Source organism: Dunckerocampus dactyliophorus, chromosome 4 (assembly GCF_027744805.1).
Source record: "Dunckerocampus dactyliophorus isolate RoL2022-P2 chromosome 4, RoL_Ddac_1.1, whole genome shotgun sequence".
Classification (NCBI taxonomy): Eukaryota; Metazoa; Chordata; class Actinopteri; order Syngnathiformes; family Syngnathidae; genus Dunckerocampus; species Dunckerocampus dactyliophorus.
In genome coordinates, this window is record NC_072822.1 from 31582986 (window position 1) to 31609628 (window position 26643).

The following is a 26643-nucleotide window of genomic DNA, read 5'->3' on the forward strand; positions in this document are numbered from 1 at the left end:
GCATGAAGGAGTTCGACTTCATCACGTTGTTTCACAGGTCGCAGGGACCTTCAGTAGGCCTGCACCTACGAGCAGCAACCTCACTTCTACGAAGAAAAAGAAGAAATACTGCATAAATATACACTCCTAAACAAAATAATAAGAGTCATGATTTCATTTATTTGGAACATGCAAACAGTTTACATTGAATGATATTGATATAAAAGTGTAAAGTCACCGTGTAACACCTTATATGTTAAAAAAAAAAGTTAGAATAGAGAAAAAACAGTCTGTTTGTCCCAAACAAGGATAGCATGCTTGCTAACTGGACTTGTATCCATCTCACGGTGGCACAAAGGAGAGCACACCTTCCAATAACATCATCACATGGTTTACAATACCCGTACAATAGATACTGATTGCATTCGCTATCTATGGATGTCAGAAAGACCATTCAAAGTCTTTTTGGTTCCAATAATGTTTGGGCTGACTGCTCGTTGAAGTGACATCATCATCATCAGCTAACTTGTTCTTATCCGAGGCTGACCCCAACCCTTCTGGACGAGCCTTTTCTCTTCTGTGTGTTCTCATGTGGTCCACCATGTTTGACCTTGTAGAGATTCTTTTACCGCAAACTGAGCAACCGAAGGGTTTTTCTCCCGTGTGCGACCTCATGTGCGACGCCATACCCGACCTTCGAGGAAATCGTTGACCGCAAAGCGAGCAACTGAAGGGTTTTTCTCCCGTGTGGGTTCTCATGTGTGTCGTCATGTTACACCTATGAGAGAATCCTTTTCCACAAACTGAGCAACTAAAAGGTTTTTCACCCGTGTGGGTTCTCATGTGTTGAACCAAAGCACACCTCAGAGCAAATTTACTGTCACAGACTGAGCAACTAAAAGGTTTTTCTCCACTGTGCGTTCTCGTGTGTTGCATCAAAGCGGACCTGCTAGCAAATGTTCGGCCACAGAAGGAGCAACTAAAGGGTTTTTGTCCTGTGTGTTTCCGCATGTGTTCAGTCAAGCGGCTCTTAAAAAAAAAGCTTTTAGCACAAACTGAGCAGGCAAAACGATTTTTACCCGTCTTTTTTTCACAGAATTCGGAGTGTTTGTTGTCAGCGTGAGTCCTCACATCACCTTCACCGCCTGTATCGCTGCTCACAGCTACTTGGGTGTGGTCCCTGTCTTCATCCTCAGGATAGTGTGATGTTACATCATCACCAACTGATAGCGGAGCTAAGAGCTTGTCTTCATGGCCTTCAGTCTTCACGGAGACACCAGTCAGTGGCAACTCAGTGGGATCGGTCTCCTCTTCTTCCTGTGAGATCCAGAGTTCCTGTTCTTCCTCTTTAACGTGGGGGGGCTGCTTCAAAATGGAGCTCCCCCCCTGCAGTTGTTCTTGACGATCAATCATCTGCTGGACGTCTGAAGGATGCAACAAACATGAGGACTCAGGTGGTTTGTCTTCCTGGTCTTCAGTCACGGAGACACCAGTCGGTGGCAACTTGGTGAGCTCCGCCTCCTGAGTGATCCACAGTTCCTCCTCTTTGTCTTTAATGTGGGGGGGCTGGGGCCCCTCCTGCTTCAGAATGGAGCCCCCCTCCTTTGGTTGAGGGGAATGTTGTTCTTGATGACCGAACAGCTGCTGGACGTCTGCAGGACACAAATAACACAAACACACACGTTAGCTCAGACGTGATCCTTGAGATGTTTCTCCTGGAACTCAATGCACACGTTCATGTGTTTTCAGGCTACACTCACATGGCAGGTACGATGCCCGATTCACATTTTTTGTTCAAATCAGATTTTTGAATGCGGACGTTCACTTTACCATGTGAACGCAAAGCGACGTCGCACGCATTTCCGTGTGTTTATGGAAGTAAAGGTGGCTGCAGCGTGTGCTCTCGTCATGTGCGATATCGCTGGTTTCATTTCCAATCCTGTACCGGGTAAAATTCAGGCCGGTGTTGACGATACCGATCCGATACCGTGTGCAACTACGCCTAATGTGTCTGGTCAATTTTTAAAAGCAGCACACGGTATTTGAAATCACTCCATAAAGAACACAAGACATCATCGTCATTTCTTGATTTATTTCCAACCCTGAAGTATACTGAGGTGGTGGCGCAAGAGGCGCAATCCCTCTGCAGCCGGGTTAGCACCGTTAGCTCTTCCATCTCACGTCCACCGTCATGGTAAACATGGTTTATACCATCTTTTCCGCTGTCGGCGCTTCTCTCACGCTATCCTCCTCCTCCGTATCTCCACCGGATCTCCGGTCGCTCGGCGTAGCGAAGGGGTGTGCGGCTCAAAGCTAGCGGATGCTCCCGCAACAAGCGAGAGGCAAGCTACAAACGTAACAAGATGAACACCCACAGCTGCACGCTCGCTTGAGGGGTCGCCACGGCACACGAAACGATAAGAAAGTAGGAATAAAGCACTATTAAACACCAAAAACGCCACGGGAAATACGGAGCTGCTGTAACCAGCTGCCGCTCGGGCGGTGCAATCTTGAAACATCTGCATCAGATCCAGCCTATATGCTCGTTTTTGATACCGTGCTTAAAAGAAGTATGGGTGTTTTAAAAATGTCGCCCAGCCCTAATGAGAAGCATGAAAAGTATCAACATCAGGAGTCAATATCTTGCCAAGCAAACCATTCCGTGTAGGAGAAGAAGAAGAAAGAGGGTAAGAATGTTGGCAACTTGCTGCCACGTCTGGTCCAAGGTGAGCGCGAAAGCTGCATGACTAACACCTTTTTAAAGTCACCTTGGGATGAGCCTCAAGAAGAAGGACGCCACATGCCAATATATTGATTATCCACTTCATCTTCATTGATCGTGTGATTCATCCATCTTCTTCCGCTTATCTGAGGTCGGGTTAGGGTTAATAACAATAATCAATAGGAATTTAAGTTAATTAATTGTGAGTAATTATTCAGCTGTTAGACAATAAAAAGGAGGAAACGGCAGGTACAATATTAATGCAAATGTAAATGAATAAAAATAAAAAGAAAGGTTGTGCATAATGTGTACATACTGTACATTGACAAAGCACAAACAATGCCCTGTCACATGACCTACGCGTCGTTGTCCCATTGGTTGATGGTTAAATCAACTTGGCGTCTCACTCGAGGTCACTAAAACCGACATTTTCGCCCACGGTGATGCCTTACCAGCGAAATAAAGTGTCACAAAAGCAGCAGGACAGTGAAAATACCTCCAAGCTGTACCAAAACTCCCGTCTTGCTAACAGCTTCCAGTTGTTGTCGAAGTCGCTCCTTCTCCTCTCTCGTTCGGGAAAGTTCCTCCTCGTAGGACGCTATCGTTCTTTCAAACATCGCCGATATTTCATCAGCTGCCGCCATTAGACGCTCCTTCACCAACTCTTTCACCATTTTCAATGTTTTTTCCTCGATTGCACTTCGTCGCCTTCGCCCTTAGCTTGGCGTCTGTCGTGAAAGGTTGCTAACTTCCGCCTTTTTCTTCTTGGATTGATGTTTTAGGAGCGCCCGTGACGTCACACTGCTGCCATCTTGCGGCGGTATGGAAGACTGCTCCAGATAAGGAGCTTTAATAGCTGCCGTGGAGATTATTGCTCATTTTTCTCAACAAAGGCATGAAGGAGTTCGACTTCATCACGTTGTTTCACAGGTCGCAGGGACCTTCAGTAGGCCTGCACCTACGAGCAGCAACCTCATTTCTACGAAGAAAATAAAAAGAAAGGCTGCATAAATACAGACTCATTATCAAAATAATAATGAAAAAATGTGAAGAATGTACAATTTGCACTGTTGGATCTTAAGAAGGTTCTAAGCAGAGCTTCAAAATTCAAAAAGAAGAAATGGGAGTGAGACAGAAAAGAAGCATTCAAGTGAAATCGGCTGTTCATCAAAAGTTGAAGAGCACAGCCTTTAGAAGGGAAAATGTTGGTAAAAATGTGGATTGAATGTGATTTAGTGTCAGGTATTCACACTGTCATCATCTCTGGATAGCAAAGGCAAAAATGCCTTCTCTCTTTGAAGGTGGTGTGATTGTTAAGCTGCTTATAAGCGAGGCCTCTCTCTTGCAGCGCGCCATTGCTGCTGAGGTTGGACGCAGTAAGACAGTCACTTCATCCTGAGGCTCATTGCACAAGAAAGTCAAGTGGTAGACCCCCAAAAATGAGCCGGAGGATCCCACTGGCGGTCCATCAAGACACGGTACCATCCTCGGCCCAAACGAAGGTTGGTACTGGTGCCGAGTGAGGTGCACTAACCATCAGACGCCACCTGCCAGAGAAGGCTTTTAAGAAGAAAAAAAACATGTTTGGAATTTGCAGGAGAGCACCAAACATGGGACATTGAAAGGTGGAAGAAAGTTTTATTCTCCCTTGACGGTCCTGATGGCTTTCAGCATTACTGGCATGACAAGGAGATCCCACCTGAGATGTTTTCCACCATCATGATCCTTCAATGGAACAACGGAGGTTCAGGTTGCACAGGGTCGTCAAACGGCAGCCGGCTATGTGGAGATGTCGCAGGGGCATGCCTCATGACTGAAGGCCCTCGTCTGTGCGGTAAAGGAATAGTAAACATCACCAGCACTATCCGGAAGAAAACCTCCAAGAATACATCAAGAACATAGACCCCAGGGACAACCTGCTAAGTGACTAAGTGCCTCAGACAACAGGAGCCCAGTAAGGAGGTGGAGCCAGATGGGCTGTCATGGAAAGACAAGCCCCTGCATGGCATGTACCACCCACAAATTGAAGACATCAGGAAAACACAGCAGTGGCTGGAAAAGACAACATGGAGGCATTCATCATGGCAGCAGAAGAACAAGATCAATAGACAGGACCCCGGGTGCAAAGAAGCCCCTGAGACAGCGAGGCACATCACAGCAGGGTGTCAGAGAAGAGGAGAGAAACATCTGGACCAAAATATGGACTGGAGTTCCCAGAATCAGAATGAAGGCATTAGAGACCAACCAGCCCAAGATCCTGTGGAACTCTCAGACCCAGACTGACAAACTGGTGATGGCCAACCAGCCTGACATGGCGGCGGTGGATAGAAGATCAGAAGATCTCGGGACAGTAAAGCCCAAGCAGGGTGGATGGCTCCAGCAGATGGCAGGAACAACTGACATCTTCATCCAGAAGAAGAGCTGCAGAGAACCTGAAAGCTCCAAGGTCTCTTCATCCTTGTATGTGTCCTTCATTGTTTTGCTCTGCTGTTTGTGAGCTGCTTAGCCACGACCCCAGGCTTCAGGGGGACGGCATTCGGCCCGCCGTTTTAGCCGGATTTCACGCACTACTTTTGGGTTGCTGGAACCCCAGGACCCCGCCACACTTCCCTTCCCGCCGTGAAGCATCACTGGGCATTCTTCCAGGCGGAACACCTTGCTGTTTTAACCAGCGTGCTGCTCTGGAGGTCAGGAGAACCATGGTGGAGAGGGGCTAGAGACACCTCACCTGTCCGCCTTTGAGCCCTCATGGGGCGGCAGGGGCAGGTTTTCCCAGTACGCGTGCCTATATAGAGAATATGTCATCATCCTTTTTTTTTGCCATAACATCCAGCCTTACTAGAATCAGACCTTTTTTAAGTAAAGGATGTCCAATTTTTATGAATTTACAATTTATTACCAAAGCAAATGAATAGTCACATCTGTGGAAGTGGATATTGATATAAAAGTGTAAAGTCACCGTGGAGACATCTTATATGTTAAAAAAAAGTTGAATCCTTTAAAAAACGTTTTGACTGCTCAGTTTGTGCTAAAAGCTTTTTGTTTCAGAGCCGCTTGACTGAACACATGCGGAAACACACAGGACAAAGACCCTTTAGTTGCTCCTTCTGTGGCCGAACATTTGCTATCAGGTTCACTTTGATGCGACACATGAAAACCCACAGTGGAGAAAAACCTTTTAGTTGTTCAATCTGTGACAGTAAATTCTCGCATTCCTTCAAGTAACGCAACCTTCGTCCCTTAAAAACCATTTGATACGTTATTCTCGATCTTTTGGCTATATTAAATGTACTTTTTCCCCTTCCAATTCTCATTGCCTTTGGGACAAAATTCTACTGTGCACCCTGGCTCAGCACTCCCCTATAGCAATGATAGTTTTACTCCTCTAGAAAGAGATTTTCATTTGAACTGCATATCCCATCCCTTTTTTCCACTAAAATCCATGGTCATGATCCTTTACTTTTTATTCTTACTTTCATACAATTCACTATGCTCTCGTCTGTACAAAATATGAATCATAAAAGAGAGTGACTTTGGACAAGTTTTAAAATCATTTAACATTTTGATGATTTTTTTTGTTTGTGTTATGAAATAGAAATAAGCTCTTTTCTGATATAGAAATATATTTGAACAAAAGCCACAGGAATAATATGTAATATAATATGTAATAATATATAAACATTGTCTCCATATGGGGGTTCATTTGAAATTTGGGTAAACAAAAACAAAACCAACATATTTTTTTATATTTGCAAGCAACCGCAAATGATTTAGTAGTCTAGTCGCGGTTGTTTGTTTACATATCCCCCACAGCCCCCTATGTAAAGCCGTTATGACTCAGGTATGGTATGATATCGACAGAATTTTTAAAAATGATCATACCCGAGTCCTTATGACTAAGCTCAAGCACACCTGTTGTGAAGACTAACCTTGCATTTAGTGTGAGTGGGTAACAAACTAACAACACACTTAACAACTCACAAGTTCTGACACAAGTCATTGTCCGAGAAGTGTTTCTTGGGAGTGGTAATATGGCGGCCGCGTGGCTTCACAAGTCATTGACCAATGGCCTATCCAGATTCTTTAAGTGCAGATCAGTGCTCTGGTCCTTTTGGTGATGTGCTAACGTCCGTCTTTTCCGACTTCGATGGAGGTTTTACGGCAGCTAAGCTCCGTGGCGTCACAGCGCTGCCATCACTGATCTAAAAAAAAGACTGGATCGAGCAACCTATTGTTTTCACGCGCCAAAATTTGAAGCCAGATTTTTTCGATCGCCGCCATCTTGGTGAGACCACCTTACGCGCCACAGCTTTGTGATTGTGCTGGTATACGAACGCAGAATTAGTGAAAAATCATCAAAAACATCAGGAGTGCCAGTGAAGGAAGCGAGGATGAGGAAACACAACTTAAAAAGCACTTCCCAAGAACCTTCCACTCGTAAGTACTTTTACTTGGCACCTTTTTTTGACCTGATATATGTGCCACTACTTGAACGGCTTTGCTTTGAAAAGTTCTCGAAATGTAACCAAAAGTTAAAGTATGAACTTTGATGGGTGGTTTTGCAAGAATTTTCTAGTTACACCTTCCTGTAACAGCTCGGCCTTTTTTTGGTGCCTAGCCTAGCAATCAATGATAAAATTATTTCTATGCAGTTTTTTACAGTAGGCTTTGAGTATTTGCACTTATCTAATGTCTTTTTGTACCAAAAAACAGCTTTTTTAAAAGCTACCACAACTACCAAGTTACATTAATTCTGATACCACACATGATTCACGCAAAGTTGAAGACATGTGACAAAATTTCTGCTTTCTTCCTGCCTTAACCTTATCCTGAGATAAAAAAAAATAATGGTTTACCGTAGGAAAATAATTAGACAAAGATAGACTTTAAATTCCGTACGTAAACAATGTTTGCAGGCTGCCACACAGCCAATTTTTCGTCCGTCTCGAAGCTAAAATACATCTTACTAGCTTGATAAATGACACAAAAGCGTATAAATCTGAGTAGTTATAACCTTTAGCAGTTGATTTTGGTGGCTATACGATCAATCGAAGTTTTACCAGTGCGTTGCCATACTGTTGTCTCACAGCAAAGTGGTCTCACCAAGATGGCCGCCGCAAATTTCCATTGGCTTCAAAAATAAAACAATAGAAGCTCGATCCAGTCTTTTTTTTAGATCAGTGCTTGCTGCGCATTGGAGGCCTGAAGCCACCGGAAGTATAGAAGTCGCCATGTTGTTTCACCCAAAACAAGAAAGCCTCAGAACTAAGAGGAGTTCGAGATGCCGTCTTGTGCTGCTATTAATTGCACAAATCGTGATACTCGTGAAAATCGCGAGAAGGGACTTACATTTCACAGGTAGGTAAATGCTTATAAATAATAAAAATAGTTAAAAAAATATAAATCTGTAAGCATCTTTTCATCTAAGTCGTTGTAAATGATCCCTTCTTCTCCTTTAGATTTGCACACTGCAATGCTCAACTTCTAAAGCAATGGGTAGTAAATATGCGGAGAGACAGGTGGATTCCTGCAGCCAGATCGCAACTCTGTTCAAGTCATTTCACCGAGGAGAACTTCGACAGGACCGGCCAGACTGTTAGATTTCGACAAAATGCAGTTCCAACAATATTTGACTTTCCTGATCATCTTCTAAAGGTATGCTAGCATTTAACTTTGATACTACGTAGATGCTTATCATAACAAATACTTTGTGAACACTGAAATTAACTTGTTATGCATTGTAATTTCACACCTTAGAGGTAGGAAAAACCTTAAACTGGAGGGAAATTTTGAGATTTGGGTCTAGTAAATTTACTTTGTTTCAATTGATTTTTTGTTAATTCGTGTTAATTTTGATACCGAACCATAATAAATGTAGTGAATGAAGATACAAGTATGTGTACGCGTGTGTGCTTTTTTGGGTGAAGCAAGGTGGCCGACAATGGCTTCATGCAATCAGCCGTGATGCCCCTTCCAGTAGTATAGACTTCAGTGGGCTGCATTGAACACTACGCAGTAACTGCTCTATTAAAATGAGTTCCAGCACAACCCCACGTTTTGACGTTAAACGAGGAATTTGGCAAGGTTGTCCTATCTCCCCCTATCTTTTTCTCCTTGTCACCCAACTTTTAGCTGTCCACATTAAATCAAACTCTCTGAAAGGCATTACTGTAGCAGAAAGAGAACTCATTATTAGTCAACTTGCAGATGACACAACCATTTTTTAAAAAGATTCTTCTCAAATACCTCTTGCTCTAAATATAATGAATGTGTTCTCTAAAGCTTCTGGTCTACACTTGAATGTAAACAAATGTGACTTAATGGCAGTAAAAGACTTGGCTACTCACGCAATAGCGAACTTCAAAGAAACCGTAATATATTTAGGGATTCCCATCACTAAAGATCAGAAAGCCAGAAATGCTTTAAATTGTATCCCAATTCTAGAAAAAGCCCAGAAAAGGTTTAATCTCTGGCTCCTAAGAGACTGTCTTTAAGAGGCAGAACACTAATAACAAAAGCAGAAGGAATATCTAGACTTACTTATGCTGCCCTATCACTACATATTAACAGTAAAAGCATTCAATGCATAGATCAGATGTTGTTCAACTTTTTATGGAAAAATAAGACTCATTACATCAAAAAAATCTGTGGTCATAAACACATATGAGAATGGGGGGCTTCATTTCTTAGACTTTGCTTCTCTAAATAATACCTTTAAGATCAATTGGATCAAACAATTCTTGAAAAAAACAAACTCAATATGGAACTGTATCTCCAATTATATCTTCTCTAAAATTGGTGGGCTCAAATTCCTTTTAGTGTTTAACTATAACAGAAAAAAAACCCTATTCATCTCTCCAGCTTTCACAAACAAGCACTGCTTGCATGGGCTATGATATACAAACACAATTTTTCACCACACCGATACTCTATATGGAATAACAAGGATATACTTTACAGGAACAGATCCATATTCTTTGGGGAGTGGTTTAACAGTAATATTATTTGGGTAAAGCAGCTATTCAACGGCAATGGTGTCTTGTTTTCCTATGAAGAGTTTCTTCAATATCATGGTATACCTAGAACTCCCAAACAGTATGCCATAGTATTCCATCTGGTGTACTCATGTTGTTCAAAAGTAGCATGTCTGTTAATATACTTGATGCTCCGTTTACTGTCGTAACGGACTCTCCAGTTGGTCAAATATGCTTCAACCCATCTGGTAGTAAGAACAACTGTAAAATCCCTGCTCTTTTCCACTATAATATTGTTTCTGTTTCTCCTGTAATAACTTACTGCAACAGTCGTGTTAATAACTTGTGTTGGGAAAAAATCTGGTCTCTTCCTCAAACATTTTTTGTGGTTAACAAAGTGAAAGAAGTGTCATTTAAAATGATTCACCGATGTTATCCAGTTAAATCCTTCTTTATCAAATTCAAGTATGTTGATTTAGATCTGAAATGTGCTTTTTGTGACTCCCATACTGAGACTGTTGTTCATCTGTTTTGGAAATGTGAATATACCCGTAAAGTGTGGCAAGATGTTTGTAGATTTATTTTAGATCATATCTGCTGTGATTTTGAGCTCCTCCTGCAAAATGTCCTTTTTGGCTTTGGAAAGAATGATGCTCCAGCTGACAAAGAATATTTTTTAATTCATCTCATTTTAATTCTTGCAAAATTCTAAATCCACAAATGTAAATTTGCCAAAGTGAAACCCCTTTTTTATGTTTTCATGAAAGAACTGAAGCTGCACTTCAAATCAATATCCTCTGCTGAATTGAGCAAGTATAAATAGCGAAAACACGGACAGTACCACGAGGGAGACTGTTCCCAGAACCAATACCAACTAAAGTTAGGACCGCATGTATGGACACCAAATACAGACATTGAGACTTTATTTTTATAATAATCGTAAAACACCATTAGCCCATTAAAATAGTCAAATACATTAAAATAGTTGTGCAGGATGGCAAATACTCAAAGTAAAGCAACAAAATATCACACTCAGGGAAATAAACACAGCAAACCATCCATCCATCTTCTTCTGCTTATCTGGGTCCAGGTCGCGGGGTCAGTAGAGTCAATAGGGAAGTCCAGACTTCCCAGTCAACTCTTCCAGTTCCACCGTGTGTGTGTGAGAGGGAGAAAGAGAGCGAGAGACACCGAGGCATTTCCAGCCCAGCTGTGAGACATAATCCCTCCATCGTGTCCTAGATCTGCCCCGGGTCTCCTTTCAACCAGGCATGCCCGGAACACCTCACCAGGGAGACATCCAGGTGCATCCGGACTAGATGCCCGAGTTCCTCACCCACATCTCTTAGGCTGAGTACAGCCACCCTATGGAGGAAACTCATTCCAGCCGCTTGAATCCACAATCTCGTTCCTTCAGTCACGACCCAAAGCTCATGTCCATTGGTGAGTTTGGGAACATAAACGGACCAGTAAATCGAGAGCTTTGCTTTACAGCAACCACATGACTGCAGACGCTGCGCCAACCCACCTGTCAATCCCACGCTCCAACCTTCCTTCACGAGTGAACAAGACCCTGCGATATTTGAAGTCCTCCACCTGGAGCAAGACCTCACTACCAAGCCAAAGTGTGCAATCCACCCTTTTCCAACTGAGCCTTGGTGGAGGCCAACGTTCACCGGGAACAGACTTGACTTACTTATTGCTGGCAATGCAAACCAGGCTTCTGCTCCGGTTGTACAAGAACAGTACCTCGAGGTCTTGTTCACGATTGAGGGAAGGATGGAACGCGTGACGGACAGGCGGATTGCAGTATGGTGTGCATGTGGTCGTGTTATGAATACACCGTGTGAGCCCATCTGTATTCCTAACACACATGATGTGTATCATGTGTTTGCCCCTTTCCTGATTTCTTATTTTTTGCATGTTTGCCACACTTAAATGTTTCAGATCATCAAACAAATGTAAATATTAGTCAACTCAACACTTGATGCACTTTTTAAATTTAACTTTTTATTATTAAGTGAAGGCCGCATGGTGGTCTAGTGGTTAGCACGTTGGCCAATACAGGAACAGCCTGGAGATCGGGAAGACCTGGGTTCGATTCTCCCCTGGGCATTTCTGTGTGGAGTTTGCATGTTCTCCCCGTGTGCGCGTGGGTTTTCGGCTTCCGGCTTCCTCCCACATTCCAAAAACATGCAGGTGAGGTTAATTGGTGACTCTAAATTGTCCATAGGTATGAATGTGAGTGTGAATGGTTGTTTGTCTATATGTGCCCTGCGATTGGCTGGCGACCAGTCCAGGGTGTACCCCGCGTGTCGCCCGAAGTCAGCTGGGATAGGCTCCAGCATGCCCCCGCGACCCTCATGAGGATGAAGCGGTATAGAAAATGGATGGATGGATTATTAAGGGAGAAAAAAATCCAAAGCTACATGGCCCTGTGTGAAAAAGTTCTTCTTGTTAAAAATAACTGAGATGAATTGAGATCTGTCAGTATGGAAAAGGTTCTAAAGCTTTGGGACTCCAGCCAACCACATTGAGAGCCATTATCCACAAATGGCCAAAACATGGAACGGTGGTGAACCTTCCCAGGAGTGGCCGGCCAACCAAAACGACCCCAAGAGCACAGCCACGACTCATCCGAGAGGTCACAAAAGACTCCGCAACAACATCCAAAGAACTGCAGGCCTCACTTGCCTAAGTTAAGGTCAGTGTTCATGACTCCACCATAAGAAAGACACTGGGCAAAAACGGCCTACATGGCAGAGTTCCACGACCAAAACCACTGCTGAACAAAAACAACATTAAGGCTCATCTCAATTTTGCCAGAAAACATCTTGATGATCCCCAAGACCTTTGGGAAAATACTCAAAAGTTGAACAGTAAAATATGGTGGTGGTAGTGTGATGGTCTTCAGGACGCCACTGTGTATGTGGAATGTGCAGCTGCAGAGCTTCGGGTCTTTCCCTGCCAGTCGGACAGCAGTGCGGCTTTGCTGACCAAGAAGAATTAGGCTGTGATCTTCTCCTTTAGCTCCTTCAGTTGGGGTGGGGTCATATTTACACTACATAACATCTACACATATCCATACAGTACGTATTGATTCATGCTTACATACAACAAAGACCTCTGCTGTTGGTACTGACTCACTGACTCATTACTGCACCAGACGTACTACAGCATACACCAGGCTTTTTCTAAGTACAAACCTAGCTCCTTATGACATGAGATTGATGTCCAGTACTTGTATTTACTAGAGTCCAGGGTGTCCATGAAGCCTCCTTCCAATGTATGAACACCTTTATTAAAAAAGCAAATGAAAATGAGGACTTGTGTCTAAATCCTAGTAATCTGGGTGGTGCAAGACTGCGCTTCTTCTGTTTCAAGCGCCGGCACCTCCCTTACAGCGCACCTGCTGCTGGACCCCCCTACTTTATAGCTGTTTCCCCCTGATTGGTTGGTTGCTCTTCGTATGGACCTGTGTTCATTTACTCACCTCTTAGCGAGTACGTACGTCTTTATCACAACCGGAACGATAGCATACTGTATCTAGTTATCCTTACTAGTACCATTTGCCCATGCTTTAGGTTGCTGATGAATAAACTAGCTATCCATCGACTAGCTTGCCTTCGTACAAGATCTCACGCCGGCACAAAGGACATCGCATCTTCCGACGACATCATCCGATCTCACTCGCAACGCCCGTACAATCATTCGGAATCATCTACACGCGTTTTATTCTGACATTTCCCTTGGTGTGTCATGCAAGGTTTCTGCCGACAGCTGCTTGAAGTTCACGCGTCATCACGGAGCTTATTATCCTTACCTGAGGCTGACCCCCCCGCGTGCGTCCTCATGTGATACACCAGGCCAGACCTTTGAGAGAACCTTTTGCCGCAAGCGGAGCAACAAAAGGGTTTCTCTCCCGTGTGCGTTGTCATGTGCGATGCCATGGTCGACCTCTGAGAAAATGTCTTAGCGCAAACTGAGCAGCTGAAGGGTTTTTCCCCGGTGTGGGTCCTCATGTGTGACGCCATGTTGGACCTTTCAGAGAACACTTTACCACAAACTGAGCAACGAAAGGGTTTTTCTCCGGTGTGGGTCCTCATGTGTGACGCCATGTTGGACCTTTCAGAGAATCCTTTCCCGCAAACGGAACAACTAAAAGGTTTTTCTCCTGTGTGTTTGGCCATGTGTGACACCAAGCATGACTTTCGAGTGAATCGGTCCTCACAAACTGAGCAAGTAAAAGGTTTTTCTCCTGTGTGGGTTCTCATGTGCGACGCCATATTCGACCTATGAGAGAATTCTTTCCCACAAACGGAACAACTAAAAGGTTTTTCTCCTGTGTGCGTTCTCACGTGCGACTCCATAAGTGACTTTCGAGCGAAGCGTTCGCCACAAGCGGAGCAACTAAACGCTTTTTCGCCAGTGTGTGTTTGCATGTGTGTCGTCAATGTGAACCTGTGAGCAAATTTACTGTCGCAAACGGGACAACTAAACGGTTTTTCTCCAGTGTGCGTTCTCGTGTGTCGCATCAGCGTGGACCTCATGGCAAATTTAGCGCCGCAAAACGAGCAGCTAAACGGTTTTTCTCCCGTGTGTTTCCGCATGTGTCGGGTCAATTTGCTGGGATGAAAAAAGCTTTTAGCGCAAACTGAGCAGGTCAAACATTTTTTACCGGTCTTCTTTTCAGAGTATTTGCTGTCAGTGCGAGTCCTCACGTCACCTTCACCGTCTGTGCCGCCGCTCAAAGCTTCTCCATCCTCAGGAGAGTGTGACGCTGTGTGCTCGCTGTCTGACAGCGGAGCTAAGACCTTGTCTGAGTGTGCTTCCTCTTCATCATCTTCTATCCTCACAGAGACGTGGGGGGGCTGCAGCTCTTCCTGCTTCGGATGCTCTTCTCGATGACCAATCAGCTGCTGGACGTCTGAAGCACACAGCCGATGTGAGGACTCGGGCAGTTTGTCCTCGTGGTCTTCAGTCTTCACAGAGACGACAATCAGTGGCAACGTGGTGAGATCGGCCTCCTCTCCCTCCTGAGTGATCCACAGTTCCTCCGCCTCCTCTTTAATGTGGGGGGGCTGGGGATCCTCCTGCTTCAAAGTGGAGCTCCCCCCCTGCTCTTCTTGACAGCCAATCAGCTGCTGGACGTCTGCAGGACACAAACACACTTTAGTCAGAGTAGGGTGGAGGTAGAATGTGCCGGGGTTGGGCTCAGGCTGAACACAAGAAAGATCCAGGTCATCACGTTCAATGACTTGAAGTATCTGGGTTCTGGATGGGTTCTACGGAGCAGGACCTTGGGGTCAGGGAAATCCAATCTTCCTCGACACTTTAAGACCATCGAGTCCGTACTCCTCAAGTGGTGCCTTTTTTTTATTGGCCCCCGTGGCACATTCTAAAAATAATTTCACAAGAAAACTAAAAAGAAAAAAAGCAGTAATATTCCAAGAATAAAGTCCGAATACTCTGAGAAAAAAGTTGCCATCTGACGAGAAAAAGCCATCATTTTACAAGAAGACGTCGTAATATTATGAGGAAGAATATCATTTTCGTAGTGTGAAGTTTTTTAAGTTATAATATTATGTGAAGCAAAAAAAAGTTGTACATTTTGGAAAATTAGGCTGGGGGGAAGTTAGTATGGAAATAAAGTCATACTACTAGAAGAAAATGTTGGAATAGTTGTCCTTTAAAAAACAGCTGTAATATTATCAGAATAAAGTCAATTTTTTACACAAATGAAGTCCTAATATTATGAGGAAAAATGATTTCACTTTTGTAGCATAGAGTTGAAATATTAAAGACATTTTTTAAGTCGTTATATGATGAGAACCAAACCAAACAAAACGTATGGAAATTTGGTTGGGGAGCAAGTCCTAATATGATGGGAATAAAGTCCTAATATGATGGGAATAAAGTCCGAATACGATGGGAATAAAGTCCTAATATGATAGGAATAAAGTCCTCATACGATGGGAATAAAGTCCTAATATGATAGGAATAAAGTCCTAATATGATGGGAATAAAGTCCTAATATGATGGGAATAAAGTCCTAATATGATGGGAATAAAGTCCTAATATGATAGGAATAAAGTCCTAATATGATAGGAATAAAGTCCTAATACGATGGGAATAAAGTCCTAATACGATGGGAATAAAGTCCTAATATGATGGGAATAAAGTCCTAATATGATAGGAATAAAGTCCTAATACGATGGGAATAAAGTCCTAATATGATGGGAATAAAGTCCTAATATGATGGGAATAAAGTCCTCATACGATGGGAATAAAGTCCTAATATGATGGGAATAAAGTCCTAATATGATGGGAATAAAGTCCTAATACGATGGGAATAAAGTCCTAATACGATGGGAATAAAGTCCTAATATGATGGGAATAAAGTCCTAATATGATGGGAATAAAGTCCTAATACGATGGGAATAAAGTCCTAATACGATGGGAATAAAGTCCTAATATGATGGGAATAAAGTCCTAATATGATGGGAATAAAGTCCTAATATGATGGGAATAAAGTCCTAATACGATGGGAATAAAGTCCTAATATGATGGGAATAAAGTCCTAATACGATGGGAACTGTATTACCAAATGATGTGTATTGTGTAAAATGAATTACTCATGTAAAAAAGTACATGCTATCAAATGTTTATTATTTAAAGAGATTTGAGTTAAACCTCAATGAACAGCTGCAAAACTATACTATAACACAATGTTATATTATAAACTACAAAAACAGACACCCATCTCACTAGACAAATTCGGTCAAAATAGATAAAAATAGGTCAAATCTCTCCAACGACGCGAGCCGGCTCCTGTCGATTCATTTCAAAGAGCCGGATCTTAGAGCCGGTTCGGTCGCGACCGATACATCACTATTTCCTATTGGTTGTTGATGTTAAATTAACATGGCGGCCGTCCGTCGGAGCCTCGCTCACTAAAAATGCCATTAATGGATGTTTACGTGCTGCTGCCGGAGCGTACCAGCAGATAAACGCTTGCTAAAAGAAAATACCTTTAAGTTGTGGCACGGTTCCAGTCTTGCTAACAGCTTCCAGTTGTTGTCGATGTCGCTCCTTCTCCTCTCTCATTCGGGCAAGTTCCTCCTCGTAGGACGCTATCCTTCTGTCAAACATCGCCAATATCTCCCCGGCTGCCGCCATGAGTCGCTCCTTCACCAACTCTTCCACTCTCGTTCGGGCAAGTTCCCCCTCGTAGGACGCTATTCTTCTGTCAAACATCGACAATATCTCCTCGGCTGCCGCCATGAGTCGCTCCTTCACCAACTTTTTCAGCATTTGTAATGTTTTGCAGTGAGTCGCCTTCGCCCTTTGTCTCACGTATGGTACTTCTCTTCCGCCCTTTTCTTCTTCGACGGAGGTTTTGGGAGCATTCGTGACGTCACACGGCTGCCATCTTGCGGCGGTACGGAAGACGGCCCAAGTTGAAAGGAGAAAGGGTTTAATTGTCAGGTGAACGTCATTCAATACCGGGAATTTGGTCTGGTGGGTTGGTGCAACAATTAAAAAATAATAACAAAGTCCAATGCTAAGTTATAATTATCAGATAAAAAATCGAAATGATGGGATGTATTCCTGGATGTCACACGGCACTCGGCACATGCGCAGTTTGTATCTCATAATTTCGATTTTTTATGTCATCATTTTCACTTTTCATCCCATAATTATGACTTTCCTTCAAGATTCAAGATTCAAGAGAGTTTTATTGTCATGTGCATGGTAAAACAGCAGTTATACCATGCAATGAAAATCTTATTCTGTTCATTCTCCCAAGAAAAGAAAGAAAAACACAAGAAAGAATAAGAACATAAGAAACATAAACACATATACATAAATACCAAGAAATTAAGCAACAACAACAGAAGAGACATTAATGCAAGTAAATAATACAAATAAATAAATAAATAAATAAAGTGCTATGAGTGTGTGTTGCGTGTGGCGTGTCTGAGTGCTTCATTGAGAAGCCTGATGGCCTGTGGGTAAAAGCTGTTTGCCAGCCTTGTGGTCCTGGACTTCAAACTCCTGTAGCGTCTGCCTGACGGTAGGAGTGTGAATAATGAGTGTTGTGGATGTGTGCTGTCCTTGATGAGGTTGTGTGTTCTGCGTAGGACTCTAGATTTATAAATGTCTTGCAGTGAGGGGAGGGCTGCCCCAACAATGTTCTGTGAGGTCTTGATCACCCGCTGGAGTGCCTTCCTATCACGTGTTGTACAGTTACCGTACCAAACAGTGATGGAGGCGGTAAGGACACTTTCGATGGTGCATCTGTAGAAGCAACTCAGGATTGTGGTGGACATGCCAAATTTCCTCAGTCTTCTCAGGAAGTACAGTCTCCTTTGGGACTTCTTCAGAATTTGTTGGGTGTTGTGAGACCAGGTGAGGTCCTCGCTGATGTGTGTGCCAAGGAACTTGAAGGTTTTCACCCTCTCCACCTCAGTCTCATCAATAAACAGGGGTCTATGCGGCTCCTTTTCCCTTGTTCTTGGGTCAATGATCATCTCTTTAGTCTTATCTGTATTGAGAAGGAGATTGTTATCACGACACCAAGCTATGAGGTCCGCCACCTCTCTTCTGTATGATGTTTCAACACCACCAGTGATCAGTCCGATGACTGTAGTGTCATCCGCAAATTTAATGATGCTGGTGTTGTTCTGGGAGGCCACGCAATCGTAGGTGAAGAGCGTGTAGAGGAGTGGACTCAGCACACACCCCTGTGGGGTCCCAGTGCTCACAATTCTTGAGCTGGATGTGCGGTTGTGGACTCTGACTGACTGGGGTCTGCCTGTGAGAAAGTTAAACACCCAGTTACAGAGGGAGGGAGACAGGCCAAGTGTGAGGAGCTTATTTGTGAGTTTGTGGGGGCTGACTGTATTAAAAGCGGAGCTATAGTCTATAAATAGCATTCTGACATATGTGTCCTGGCCCTGTAGGTGAGAAAGGGCTGTGTGGATGGCAGTGTTGACTGCATCATCCGTGGACCGGTTCTGGCGATATGCAAACTGTAGAGGGTCCACAGTTGCCGCCGGGATGCTCTTTTTGATGTGGGTCATGACTATTCTTTCAAAGCACTTCATAACAATAGGAGTGAGTGCTATAGGGCAATAGTCATTCAAGCAGGTCACGTTGCTCTTCTTGGGTACGGGCACTATGGTGGTGGACTTAAAGCAGGTCGGTACAGATGCTTGTGCAAGCGACAGGTTAAATATGTCAGCAAGCACATCAGCTAGCTCTGATGAGCAAACCCGAAGTGCACGTCCTGAGATGTTGTCTGGGCCTGCTGCTTTTCGTGGGTTTGTTTTGTTTAGAACCCTGCGCACATCAGCTGATGTCACCATGAGAGGTGAGTCCTGTGTGCTCCCCAGGTTCAGCCACCCTCTCTGCTCATCAGAAGTTTGGGTGTCAAAGCGGGCATAGAACTCGTTCAGCTCATCTGGAAGTGTGGTTTGGCTGGACGTGGCTACGCTACTCTGCTGTCGATAGTCTGTGATGTGCTGGAGCCCCGCCCACATGCGCCGAGGGTCTGAGGTGGAATAGTAGCTCTCCAGCTTCTGTCTGTACTGTCTTTTGGCCTCCCGTATGGACCTCCTCAGGTCATATCTGGCCTTTTTGTAGTCATCAGCGGTGCCCATGACAAATGCAGTCGAACGAGCACGTAGCTTAGCCCTTACATCACAGTTCATCCACTGTTTTTGGTTAGGGTATTTCCTGTAATACTTGGTGGTGGTAACAGTCTCTATACATGTGCTAATGTAGCCAGTAACAGCAGAAGCATATTCATCCAAATCAACAGTACAATCTTCCCTCCCCGCTGCAGTTTTAAACACATCCCAGTTTGTGCAGCCAAAGCAGTCCTGAAGTACTTGATCAGTTTCTTCATTCCACACTTTAACTGTTGTACTTACAGGGGGAGCTTTTTTGAGAAGTTGTCTGTACGTTGGATAAAGGAATATAGAGATGTGGTCAGCCTTTCCAAAGTGGGGTCTTGGAACAGCCTTCAAAGCACCTTTCATGTTGCTGTAGACTTGGTCCAGGATGTTATTTTCCCTTGTGGGAAAGCTCACATACTGGTAATATTTGGGGAGGACAGTCCTGAGGTTACAGTGGTTGAAATCGCCAGATATAATGAATACAGCGTCTGGGTGTTTGGTCTCGTGTTTATCGATGATGTCATGCAGGAGGCCTAGTGCATTAGCAGTGTTAGCTCGTGGTGGGATGTAAACAGCAGTTAAATACACAGCGCTAAACTCACGAGGTAAATAAAAAGGTCTGCATTTCACCATCAGCAGCTCAATGTCCTGCGAGCAGTGCTTTTCCATCGTCTGTACGTCTGTGCACCACCGTTTGTTTACGTAAACACAGACGCCGCCACCTCTGTGTTTACCAGACGCTAAAGTCCGATCTCCCCGGTAAGCAGCAAATGATTCCAACTGGATCACCGAGTCCGGTATATCCTCCGTCAGCCAGGTTTCTGTGAAGGTGAGGACACAGCATTCCCATTCCTATCATAATTAGGGCTTATTACCTCATAATTGTGACTTTCCTATCATAATTAGGACCTTTTAGCCCATAATTATGTCGTTTAAATCTCATAATTATGACTTTTTATCTCATAATTGCCACTTTCCTATCATAATTATGACTTTTTATCTCATAATTGTGACTTTCCTATCATAATTATGAGTTTTTATGTCATAATTATGTCTTTTTAGGACTTTTTAAATCTCATAATTTGGACTTTTATGACATAATTATGACTTATCAATCATTTAATCATTTATTTTGATTTACGGAATAATGAGGCGGATGAACAACAATCGCCATTTAGCTACCTCGGAATTTTAACTTCAGCCGTCTTGGATGCCGCCGCAAGATGGCAGTAGTTTGACGTCACGGATGCTTGGCTGAAACCTCAATCGAAGAAGAAAATGGCGGAAGAGTAGCGCCGTTTCGAGGCAGACGTGAGACAAAGAGCGAGGGCTACGAACTATAATCGAGGACAAGAATATTGAAAATGGTGAAAGAGTTGGTGGAGGAGCGACTCATGGCGGCAGCTAATGAAATATCGGCGATGTTTGAAAGAACGATAGCGTCCTACGAGGAGGAACTTTCCCGAACGAGAGAGGAGAAGGAGCGACTTCGACAACAACTGGAAGCTGTTAGCAAGAATGGAGTTTTGCTACAATTTGGAGGTACTTTCATGGTCTTTCTCCTTTTATCGCACTTCAATTTGCTTGTAAGCGCTCAGTATGGGCGAAGATGCCCCCAAAATTGCGTTTTTATTTACTGAGAGTGAGATGGACGACCGCCATGTTGATTTAATTCCCAGCCAATGGGTAAACGACTCGGAGGTCATGTGACGCTACATCGTTTCTGCTTTGTCAGCTGTGTTACATTTCCATGTGAAAATAAGGAGATGACCGTCTTAGCTAATTACAGACCAAAATCCAACCTTCTGTCCTAGGATGTTGCACACACGTGGTGTACACTACCAGGCACACCGTCACCTGCTCGTGAATGACAGTGTATCCAAACTTTAACTGGTGGTTGATAGCTTGTGTGTGTGGGATGGATTGGACTTTGACATCATCGCTCTCTCCAGCACTGGCATCTACTCCTCTTTGAATTCAGTTGTAAACTGTCCTCGAGACCCCTACATTCATTTCACAGCTGTTAGAATGAAAAAAAAACTTTAGCCCAGTCAAAGGGACGATCCTTTGAAGAAGAATTAGGAGAGTCTTAAAAATGGAGGCCGAGCTAATGTATAAACACACCAACCTCCTAATATGACACTTCCACAGAACAAGAGTACAGTCATGCCTCGTCTAGGAAGCTTACATGCTTACAGACTCCACCGTGATCAGGCAATTTCCACCAAGTAGGATGGTATATTCTCATACTTATGCCATAGAAAACCTGTTTACCACCTTCTAAATACGCCTTTTTACATCATTAGAGCCCTCTAGACATGAAATAACACCCCTATAGTCACCCTTACACTCTTATTACCCAATATAGTAGACATAATAAGAGAAAATAAGACATAGAAAACCTGTTTACCACCTTCTAAATACACTTTTTAACATGATTAGTGCCCTCAAGACATGAAATAACACCCCTATAGTCACCCTTACACTCTTATTACCCAATTTGGTAGACATAATAAGAGAAAATTAGACATAGAAAACCTGTTTACCACCTTCTAAATACACTTTTTAACATCATTAGAGCCCTCAAGACATGAAATGACAGCCCTGTAGTCACCTTTACACTCTTATGAGCCTGCCTGTCCATGAATGTATTTCAGTGAGGGACAACTGCCACAACCAATATCCTTAATGACTTTTTCTTACGTAAATAACAATACATGTTTTTAATTGGAAGCCATACATGAAAAATAGAGTCGCCACTTTGCCGTTACAATTTTGCGGCTTCATTCTTTATTTATAAAAAAATATATGAATGAATAAATCATGGTTGAATATGTCCTATTATTAGCCAGAAGTATGCACATTGAAGCCAATTTTACATTTTTTTTTGCCTAATTGAAGCATTTTTCAGCATATAAATGTTTCAATGAAGGAAAAGACTAATATAAAGCATTCAGAAGATGCATTGAAAGACGCTGTGATGATGTGTAGTAATGTACACTGGTCACTAGGTGGCACTAATGCTACTGTCATGTTGGCTGAGACACACAAGCACCAGACTTGATGGGCGGAACAACAGGCTTTTATTGCAGTCTTGGGTGATCTCACACATCCCGGATAAAAACACTGTTTAAATGCTGTTGCAGCCGTGACCCACACCCAGCTGAACCGCATCTCATAATCCTCCGACATCCTTTCCTGTCTGCCAGCCACTCAGCTCCCCTAGGGAACACATTTATAGCAACACACACGACTACAAGTCTTATTTATGTCTTATTTTCTCTTATTATGTCTACTATATTGGGTCATAGGAGTGTGAAGGTGACTATTGGGGTGTTATTTAATGTCTAGAGGGCTCTAATCATGTTAAAAAGTGTGTTTAGAAGGTGGTAAACCGGTTTTCAATGTCTTATGTCTCATTTTCTCTTATAATGTCTCCTATATTGGGTAACAGGAGTGTAAAGGTGACTACAGGGGTGTTATTTCGTGCCCAGAGTCTATTTAGAAGGAACTTTGCAGAAATTCACGTATGACAATTGTGTCTGGCACCAGTTAAGTGCGATAAAGGAGGGATTAGTGTAGACAGCCTGTTTTGAAATCAAACCAAAGCAGTAACTATGGCATTTTTTTTCTGTGGCTCTGACGAGCACCATACCTCACTAACGCGCGTAAATGCACTGAGTGAAATGGGAAAAAAGTGTGTTTGTGTCCTGCAGACGTCCAGCAGATGATTGGTGGTCAAGAAGAACGTCCCCCTCAGCTGCGGCAGGGGAGCTCCACTTTGAAGCAGGTGGATCCCCGGCCCCCCCACGTTAAAGAGGAAGAGGAGGAACTCGGGATCACCCAGGAAGGAGGGGGTCTTCTAGGGTCGGAGGAGGCCGATCTCATCATGTTGCCGCTGACGGTCGTCTCTGTGAAGATTGAAGAGCATGAAGACGAACCCCAAGCAGACAACCTCTTAGCTCCGCTTTCAGATAGTGAGCACACAGACAGGGACCCCACCCAAGAAGCTTTGAGCAGCGATACAGACTGTGAAGATGATATGAGGACTCAGACTGACAACAAAAACTCGGGTGAAAAACATCTGACCTGCTCCGTTTGTGCTAAAAGCTTTTCTTTCAAAAGTCTTTTGACTGAACACATGAGAACACACACGGGAGAAAAACCCTTTAGCTGCTCAGTTTGTGGCAAGAAATTTGCAAAGAGGTCGACTTTGGTGCGACACATGAGAACGCACACTGGGGAAAAACCTTTTAGTTGCTCTGTTTGTGAGAATAAATTTGCTCTGAAGTCCACTTTGGTGCAACACATGACAACACACACGGGAGAAAAACCTTTTAGTTGTCCAATTTGTAACCAACGATTCTCTCTGAAGTCCAAAATTGCATCGCACATGATGACGCACACAGGAGAAAAACCGTTTGGTTGTTCGGTTTGCTTTGAACGATTCTCTCGCAAGTCACATATGGCGTCACACATGAGAATCCACACGGGAGAGAAACCTTTTATTTGTTCGGTTTGTGGTAAAGGATTTGCTCAAGGGTCAAGTATGGCATCACACATGAAAACGCACACTGGAGAGAAACCTTTTAGATGCTCAGCTTGTGCTAAGAGCTTTTCTCATAAGCACAATTTCACTCAACACATGAAAATGCATACCGGCGAAAAACCTTTTAGTTGCTCAGTTTGCGATGCAAGATTTTCCCGTAAGACGACAATGCTGGCACACATGAGGACGCACACTGGAGAAAAACCTTTCAGATGCTCAGTCTGCGGTAAAGGCTTTCCCCGAAAACACCATTTCACTCAACACATGAGAATTCACACAGGAGAAAAACCATACTCCTGCTCACTCTGTGGTAAAACATTCACGCGACGTGATAATTTGACAGCACACGTGCGCACACACGACAGACAGTAATTGCTTTCCTGTCCAATTTATGCTAAAATATTAGTAGTAGTAATACTAGTACTAGTTAATACTAGTAGTATAGCGATCATAGTGAAAGTGTGTTTGTGTTTTATAGTATTGTAATAAAACAGATATGAAAGCTGGTTTCACATTCTAGTTTATTGTAATGTCACAAACCTTTATGACGAGGTTATGATTCATTCCAGGCGTGTACGGGATGGAATGTTTACGTTGTTACTCACATGCTTCGCAAGAAACACCATTTTCATACTCACCATCAAGCTTCCTGGTTTAATTTATAATAAATAAAACCATGTAAAACAAAAAAAGAATAAAAGACACAGAGGACCACACGACTCACATCAAGTTAAAAGCCAGAGATTAAAAGTGGGTTTTAAGACGAGATTTAAAGCTTTCAACTGTGGGGGCCGTTTTTACACGAGGGTGGAGAGTGTTCCACAGCTTTCGGCCAACTACAGAAAAGGCCCGGTCTCCCCTGGTCTTAAGTCTGGTCTTGGGCACCATCAGTTGGAGCTGGCCTTCGGACCTCAATGTGCGCGCTGTAGTGTAAATTTGGATGATGTCCGAGATGAACTGAGGGGCCAGCCCATTCAAAGCCTTAAAAACAAACCTTAAAATCAATTGTAAAATGCACAGGCAACCAGTGCAGGGAGGCTAAAATTGGGGTAATATGCTCCCTCTTTTTGGTTCCAACAGCCGTGCTGCAGAGTTCTAGACAAACTGTAAGCGAGAGAGTAATTTATGGTTTATTCCAGAGTAAAGTGCATTACAGTAGTCCAGACCTGACGAAATAAAAGCGTGCATGGCTTGTTTGAAATGTCGCAATGATAGAAACGGTTTAACTTTGGATAGAAGCCGAAGATGATAAAAACAGGATTTTACAACAGCGTTGATTTGTTTATTATATTTAAAATCACCGTCGATTATGACGCCAAGGCTGGTGGCTGTGGGACTGACTTGGTTCTTCATGGGGCCCAAGTCCAAGAAGGCGTCGCTATTATTCAGGAGGATAACTTCTGTCTTCCCCTCATTGAGCTTGTTGAGCCAACCAGACCTTGATGTCACTTAAGCACTCAAGAAGGGCTGTCGGGGGGGCATGGTCATTTCTTGTAAGGGGTAAGTAAATCTGGCAGTCATCTGCATAAAAGTGATAAGAAAGCCATAGAGAGAAGGGAGTACCCACCTTTAGTCAAAATGTAATGACGTCATATAAATTTAATTGGTAAAAATAATAGCTGAAAACTAACTGTCAAAAAGTGATTGATGACATGTATATATATATCCGGTGATGTCATTTTAGAGGGTTTGGTGTGGATGTGGGAGGGGAAAAAGGAAGGGGGTGTGATTTTGTTATTTACTTTAGAATGTGTGGGCGTGGTGAGGGGCGTGGAAATGTGTGAGATGTCTTATATAGCGAGGAGTGTTTGAGTCAGGCTATAAGTGACTGCTGGAAAATGGCGGTGTTCAGGAAAAAGAGTGTGCATCTTGACAGGGGACGTCTGGTGGTTAGTGAGTTTAGAGGCATGGGAATAGTTCCCTTTGTGGAACTATACAGTCAAGAATATATGGAATCGGAGGCTACGCAACTGAGAATCTATTCTACTGAATTTGAAGAACTAAAGAGCTCTATTCAAGATTTCATCGACTACATGCAGCATGTGCACGACCAAGGGGAAGTAGGACTTACGACTATGTTGCCGAGTGTAGCGGTGAGAACGGATTCGCTACTGCGTGAAGGGGAGGGATCTTTTCTCGTCGATTGTTCGAGATCACACCTGTGGCTGCTGGTGAGATATGGCTCCTCTGATGCTCATCGTGTCAGACCAAGGACTCTTATGGAGAAAGAGCGGGATTTCCCCATTCACGTTGCGTTCAAGGTGGAAGACCTGCTGGAGAAGAGGTTAACCACTCGAGCTGAAGGCACTGTTGGAAAACAGAGGAAGACTAGTTCTAAGAGGCGGATAAATCTGAACCCCGTTTTTGACAGAGAACTGGAAGCTGATGGATTGGCTGGAAGAGGGTCTGTTTGTGAATTAGAGACGGATTCCGCATGATTCTATCACGCATGCTGGTCTCCACCTTCTACAAAGACCTCCCAGTCCTGCCTCTCAGACCCCGCCTAACAGACCACGCCTACCAGAACCCGCCTACCTGATCCCGCCTACCACACACACCCACTCGTTTTAAAATATAAATACAGAAGTGGGAATAGAGAAAGTACTTTACTTCATCATGGCTGATTTTTCCTCAGAGAACACTGCGACCTCTCTTGCTGAAAACAACGTCAGCATCAGCAACAGCTATGAAATTCGAGATGAAGAACTTCTCGACTGGCTGTCAAACATTTCTCAG

General features: G+C 43.5%; 3 protein-coding genes across 6 annotated transcripts in view; 1 reads left to right on the forward strand and 2 right to left on the reverse strand.

Annotated features, from left to right (window-relative positions):
* Positions 1–17053, reverse strand: part of LOC129179194 (uncharacterized) — a 60387-nt gene extending 43334 nt beyond the window's left edge. For all 3 annotated transcript variants that reach the window (XM_054772100.1, XM_054772098.1, XM_054772099.1), the window contains exon 1: positions 16707–17053. In XM_054772100.1, the coding sequence (XP_054628075.1) occupies positions 16707–16989 (283 nt within the window). In that variant the 5' untranslated portion in view covers positions 16990–17053. The remainder of the gene's footprint in view (positions 1–16706) is intronic.
* LOC129179233 (zinc finger protein 771-like) lies at positions 221–3429 on the reverse strand. The gene is made up of 2 exons (XM_054772207.1): positions 3198–3429; positions 221–1631 (listed from the first exon to the last, which is right to left on the reverse strand). The coding sequence occupies exons 1-2, from the start codon at positions 3373–3375 to the stop codon at positions 421–423; spliced, it is 1389 nt and encodes a 462-aa protein (XP_054628182.1). The 5' UTR covers positions 3376–3429; the 3' UTR covers positions 221–420.
* Positions 17054–20635: 3582 nt separating the features above from the next.
* LOC129179232 (gastrula zinc finger protein XlCGF57.1-like) lies at positions 20636–24482 on the forward strand. Of its 2 annotated transcripts, none has more exons than XM_054772204.1 (2): positions 20636–20900; positions 23057–24482. In XM_054772204.1, the coding sequence occupies exons 1-2, from the start codon at positions 20723–20725 to the stop codon at positions 24277–24279; spliced, it is 1401 nt and encodes a 466-aa protein (XP_054628179.1). In that variant the 5' UTR covers positions 20636–20722; the 3' UTR covers positions 24280–24482. The 2 variants fall into 2 exon arrangements, with proteins under 2 accessions (XP_054628179.1, XP_054628180.1); XM_054772205.1 differs by having other exon boundaries at positions 23075–24482.
* The last annotated feature ends 2161 nt before the right edge of the window (positions 24483–26643 follow it).